The sequence below is a fragment of the Mustela lutreola genome, chromosome 7 (genome assembly GCF_030435805.1).
Source record: "Mustela lutreola isolate mMusLut2 chromosome 7, mMusLut2.pri, whole genome shotgun sequence".
Taxonomy (NCBI): Eukaryota; Metazoa; Chordata; class Mammalia; order Carnivora; family Mustelidae; genus Mustela; species Mustela lutreola.
This window is the reverse complement of record NC_081296.1, coordinates 33,851,283-33,857,645: the sequence shown is the minus strand read 5'-3', so window position 1 is coordinate 33,857,645 and position 6,363 is coordinate 33,851,283. Positions and strand designations below refer to the sequence as shown.

The following is a 6,363-nucleotide window of genomic DNA, read 5'->3' as shown; positions in this document are numbered from 1 at the left end:
AACTTTACACCCAGCACTTCCTTTGCTTACTCAGTACTTGAAGCTGCATGTCAGTAACACAGTCCTGAGCAAACAGGATGCCCAGTGCAAGCTAAGCTTCCACTGTATCACTCCAGAGCAATCCTGCACAGAACACTCTTGTCTGAAGCTATCAACACACGCTGAAAGTGTGAGCACTCTAAAACAGGTGATTTGGAGAACCATCTCACCCCTTTAGAGGTAGAGAAACTGAGGCACAGAAAGGTTAAGTGACTCACCTAGAGTTGCACAATTCAAGGAAAAATAGAGAAAAGAACAAATAAATCCTTCTCCCTGGCTCATGCTCTGGGCCCTAGACTATGCTTTTTATCACATTGGGTACATTTGAAATAGATTTATTTACATGATCATTGTTCTACGGAGTATCAATTTTTTACTAGACAACATTTTTTGATGTAACATAAAGTTACATTTTCTTAAAATATAATTCTCTTGTTGCATTTAATAGCATGTGAGAAATGTGTACGAAAATAAACAGGTAGTGATATTGGGCCAAATTCTCATTCTCATTCCTCTAATTCTTAATCTTTTCAAGTATATGATGGAGGTATAAGAATCTGGCCAGATGTGAAAAATCACCTCAAAGCTAAAGGACAGACCCTTAAAATTCATCACCAGTACAACTGTGAGGTGGAAATGAGGAATACAGAAAGTTGAGGTATTTTATATGATAAACTGTTTTATGGTGTGTGACTGGTGTGTAACTAGATCTTTTCTCTTTCCAACTCAGGATAACAGACCTCTAGTTATGAATATGAGTAAAACATATGAAAACTAACATGGACATGTCCTTGGGAAGAAGGTCGATGCTAAGTTGTTAATGTTACATTTTTGGTCCCTGAGAAGGCGGAACACCAAGATTCCATCTAATCCTGCTTGATGGGTGAACTACTACTTCCTTGGTGTCTCAAACACAGTGAGAAGGACAAATCCTTCAGACCACTGGAACCAATCAGACAGTTGTGAACAGATCTAAACTAAAGCATTTTTCTCTCTCTGGTTTCCTACTCTGTACAAGAGGCCTAAATCAGGATCAAGTAGGCAACAAAGAAGAGCAATGGGCATGGCTCTGTAAACAATCGGAGCACTTTCTCCCCTCTTCTAGATTAGTTGAGCAGCTTGGAAAAGAGAGGTATCATGTTCCAACAAGAACTACGCAGCTCATCAACATCTTGGTCTCCATGAACCAAAGTGTTTGTCCATACCTGGGAGATCCTGCATCTCAGTGCTTTATAAATGCCTAGGGAACTAGCTTCTAGAAGTGAGCACAGTATTTACAAAGAGAGGAGCTGTCAAGGAAGGAGAGGGGGAGGGGTAACTGCACATGTTAATAGTGTTCTCTTCCATCAGACATGAAACCCAAAGAAAAAGAACAAAACTCAACCTACTACAGCTGGAATGAACTTCTGGAAATAAAACTGAGTATAACTAATTGGCTTGAAAATTAGGAATTGAAAGAATATTTCTTATTGCTGAACCAAAAACAGGAAAATATATTTCACTAACATTCTAGTATGAAAATATCATAGTGACATTCTTGCTGTTTATGTGTGGCAAGGAGGAGAATGCCCTTCCTCTTATGAACCTTCTCTAAACACATGGAATGGTCCTCCCAAACAGCAAAATGCCCAGGGTGGTCTCAGTGCTAACTCCGAATGAACAAAACAAGAAAGCAATCATTTTAAATATAAAGATTGAGATAAGAAAACAAAGCATTGATTAAACAGTAGAGGAGAGAAATGGCTTATTTAAGTATCTATCCAGAATAAATTGCAAATTCTGATCAGAAACATAAGATTTTAGAGGAATCTTGAAAACAAATAGACAGTAGGTATTTTTTTTTTCTTACTTTATCAGAGATAAAACCCAAGGAATAGTATAATAATGGAAATGTTTTATATATATTTACTTTTGGAGAGACCAATGAGACCCATTCCCATTGTAGGCCCTCCCCTAAACTCTCCCTTGAGGCTTTTTTCTTTGCAATTCCAAATTATGGAAATGTGAATCTGTAAAAATAATAATAATTTCAAGTCAAGTTATATGCTCTATGTCAAACTTGAAAATTAGGTTATTAGACTGCTGGTCATGTCAACTATTTGAGGCTAGAATCACACACTTGAAATACAATCATAAGAACTTTGTTTACTGGAAGGAAAGCTGTGCATCCTACCAAAATAATCTGCTAAAACTAGGAGAGTCTAACTGTTCCAGAACAAGTCACCCTGAAGAAGAGACCCGCTATTACTACTTTCAGATTTTGTTATACTCTAAAAAATCATAGGGGTAATCATCCAGAAAATATCACCCCTGAATACCCATGGTATAACTGTGAATTAAAATATAATGAGAAACACTAATAAATGAATTTAAACTAATCTTCACCTGTAAATTATAACAAAATAAATAAGATAATTTCTATAAGACACATGTACTTTCTCAGTATACTTGTGTTATCACATGTATTCTTTTAATATCTCAAACTCCTTATCTAGGAAACTATTTTCATGCCTAAAAGTATACTGATACAACTACATGACATTTTCCAAAGTTCAGTTCAATAAATTAAGGCTTGCATGCCTAAAAATACCACATAATAATAAAACCTTCAAGAGCTGATAAAAAGAGTGAGGGACTTTTGAATATTTATTAACTATCAGTGAATATAAGATGTAAAAAATTTTAAAACAATTTTGTTGCTGCTCTCAGTTCATTAAGCCCTGACAACCCACAATCATCAGATTTACTTTTAATTCATAAAGGTGTTCTTCACTTTATGTTAAACTATCCTCATTTCATTTAGCTTTTTCGTTCAACACTCTGGGGAACAATTTCTTTGGTCTTTAGAAATGTTCTTTTTGCCTGAAAAAAAATTTTTTTTTCCCTTAGTAACTTCAATTGGGTATTATTAAATTTGATATTCTAGTTCTCCAACTCTACCTTACCCAATCCCATCTTCCAACTTGACACAGTTCCCTATTTAGATAAAACACTGTACATGAAGTACATTATATCTTAATGAAATAATTTGCATCACTTTGTGCTTTGCTCCCATTTAATATACATACAAGGTTACTATAAACAGATGAATGATCTGTTTGATCTGAATACTGGCATAGTTAGTGGCTATTTTGCATTTCAGAAGCTTAATGAGAGGTTGGGTGATGAACTGTAGGATGCTCTGCCATCTCAAACAACAGGGAGATAGATATGTTAATTGTTTTCATTTTTGATAGAAATTCTTTTGAAAACTTACTATATGTGTACCAATTTGCAGAAATTAGACTGAGCTTCACTGTGTCCTTTAATCTGTTCCTTTATTATAGGGAACTTGATATATATGCTATTAAACAGTTACTCTCTCATCTAACAGTGTTATTATCAAGTTAAATAATTTATTTCTTCTGAATGGCCATTAAAAGAGAACATGGATATATGTGATACTGGGTCCCAGGTGCATAGACTGAATGCAAATAAAATCTTATGCTATTTAAGTCAATTGTCTTTAATTGGATAATAACTACATGCTAAAAGGATAATAACTACATGCTAAAAGGATCAATTTGCTCTCACGTGTCTTTCGCCTTGACTTTCTTCCAACAAATGAATATATTGTTATTTCTAAATGCTTTACATATTTATATTTGGATTAGTGAAATATTAAAGCATAATCAAAGAGTTATTCTAATCTAAGAGAACATACACATAGTAATCATCAAATTAAGTGAAGAGTTCAAGTGATAAAGGCACTGAAATTGATTTGAGCTATTGAAAGTCATCCTGTGAATGGAACTCTGTATCATGTTCATGTATTCTCTATTTTCAATTAAAATGTCTTGGAGTCGGGGGTGGGAGAGTCAGCTCATTAGAGGATTAAAAAAAATTAAATGTATATAATTCTCATTTGGATGAGGTACCTGAATGTTATACATGCTTAATGCAAAATAACACAACTACGGACACATTTACTGTATAGTCATAGTCATACTTCAAGACAACAATTTCTCCCATTTCCAAAGTAATCTTCTAAATAAGAATATCTACTCCCTGCAAAGACTAATCAGAAAGAGCCCATTTTTATTTTCTATTAAATAATGTTAAAATATTTTAAAAGGAAAAGGTATTCATGAAAGCTTCCAGGTTAATGGCAATGAACATGAGATTCCTCTCATCAGAGAGAGATGATGCCCAGGCAACCATTTAGCAACTTCAGACTGCAAAGGGCTGGGCCCCCACCCTGGTGCTGAGTGATGCTCCCCACTGTCCATCAGACCACCCATTAACATGCAAGCAACTTTAATACCATTGATTAGGGTCTCTTCCACTTCACATCAAACAAGAGCCAGAAACCACATTCATTTCCTATTCCTTGAGCCACCCAAACCCCTGTTGCATCCTAGTCTGTTTTCATATTAGATTTGTTCATCTCCCCAAGGTTGAAATTGAACTCTTTGAACACCTGTATAAGGACAATCCCAACAGAGACAGTGGTGAACCCACAGGCCATACCCAAGAAGTCCACCAGGCCCACGTTGCTCCATTCCCGAAAGAGGATGGCCGAGGCTAGCAGGACAAGGGTGGTGAACACGACGTAGTAGATGGCCCCAAACACAGAGGAGTCGAAGCACTCAAGCGCCTTGTTGATGTACCTGAACTGGACGATGATGCTGCAACCGAGCACAGCCAGAAGCACCAGGCACAGGCAGAGGGCCCGCTGACTGGATGGGTTGTTGTGGAAGATGTCTTGGGCCGCCAGCCCGATGCCCTTGGTGGAAGGCACGGTGAAACTCCCTAGCAAGGAGCAGATACTGATGTAGACCATGATGTTGGTGGGCCCATGGGCTGGTGCAATCCAAAAGATGAGCAGCAGCAGCATAAGCAGCACGATGCACAGATAGCCCACAAACACTGGAAAACAGATGATTGTACTTTAGAGTCAATTCAAAAAACCTAGGCAGACGGTGCTCCAGTGTGTGTGGCCACAATGGGAGGTTTCTTGAGGAACATGTGAAAAAACTGTAGGAGTATCTGTGGCTGTTGCAGTGATCAAAGACTACATATAGTAGATAAAGGCCATGGAGCCTAGGATATGGAGATAGTTTCACACAATAAAAAATCATCCCATTCTCCTCACAACTTCTGATTGTCTCCTTGGACTTGTAAGTGAAAAATACGCTTAAAATTACCACAGCCTAGGGGCACCTGGGTGGCTCAGTGGGTTAAGCCTCTGCCTTCAGCTCGGGTCATGATCTCAGGGTCCTGCGATCGAGCCCTGCGTTGGGCTCTCTGCTCAGTGGGGAGCCTGCTTCCCCCCTCTCTCTGCCTCCCTCTCTGCCTACTTGTGATTTCTGTCAAATAAATAAATAAAATATTTTTTTTTAATTACCACAGTCTAGGACCCAGTTTATGTATAAAATAAAATAATTTTTGCATATATTTAATAAGCACTGCATTTTTCAGAACTTCATCAAGAGTTATTCTCCATTTCAGAGGATTCCACTGCTGATGGCAATATCCGCTGAGTGTTTTAGTTAATAGCATGACACCCCCTATGTGTCTGTATTTGTAGCTGCCAGGGTGTCAGCAACTCCACATGGCATGGGGTCTGCTGGTTTTAGTATGTCTTCTATAGTCATACCTGAGCATTGTTTTATTATAAAGTACCAACCTGCAATTTCCCCTTCTATTAGTTAGGGCATCATATTGAAAATCTGCTTTGAAATTACATGAACAAAGAGGCTGTAATTTCCACTTCAATCTGAGATTGTAAAGGAGGTACTAGGAGCTGGGCCTGACAGGGATAGGAAGAGCATGGCCATGCACCAGACAGGCTGTGGGAGTCCCCTATCAAACAAAGGTAAGAAAAAGGAACTATGGAGTTCTGTTCTGGGGGAGGATCCAGGAAAATGACCTTAAAATTTCTTCTCAGGCAATTATTTGACAAAAAATTCATTCTGGGGGCGCCTGGGTGGCTCAGTTGGTTAAGTGACTGCCTTCGGCTCAGATCATGATTTCAGGGTCCTGGGATCGAGCCCCACGTCGGTCTCCCTGCTCAGTGGAGAAAGCCTGCTTCTCTCTCTCCCTCTGCCTGCTGCTCTACTTAGATGTGCTCTCTCTCTCTCTCTGTCAAATAGATAAATAAAATCTTTAAAAAAAAATTTAATTCTGGGGGCGCCTGGGTGGCTCAGTGGGTTAAGCCGCTGCCTTCGGCTCGGGTCATGATCTCAGGGTCCTGGGATCGAGTCCCGCATCGGGCTCTCTGCTCGGCAGGGAGCCTGCTTCCTCCTCTCTCTCTCTCTGCCTGTCTCTCTGCCTACTTGTGAT

At 38.8% G+C, this 6,363-nt stretch overlaps 1 protein-coding gene across 1 annotated transcript in view; it reads right to left on the bottom strand.

Annotated features, from left to right (window-relative positions):
* Positions 1 to 3,573: 3,573 nt before the first annotated feature.
* The window catches only part of NIPA1 (NIPA magnesium transporter 1), a 69,188-nt gene continuing 66,398 nt past the window's right edge, over positions 3,574 to 6,363 (bottom strand). The window contains exon 5 of the mRNA XM_059180259.1: positions 3,574 to 4,947. Coding sequence (XP_059036242.1) covers positions 4,436 to 4,947 — 512 coding nt within the window. The 3' untranslated portion in view covers positions 3,574 to 4,435. The remainder of the gene's footprint in view (positions 4,948 to 6,363) is intronic.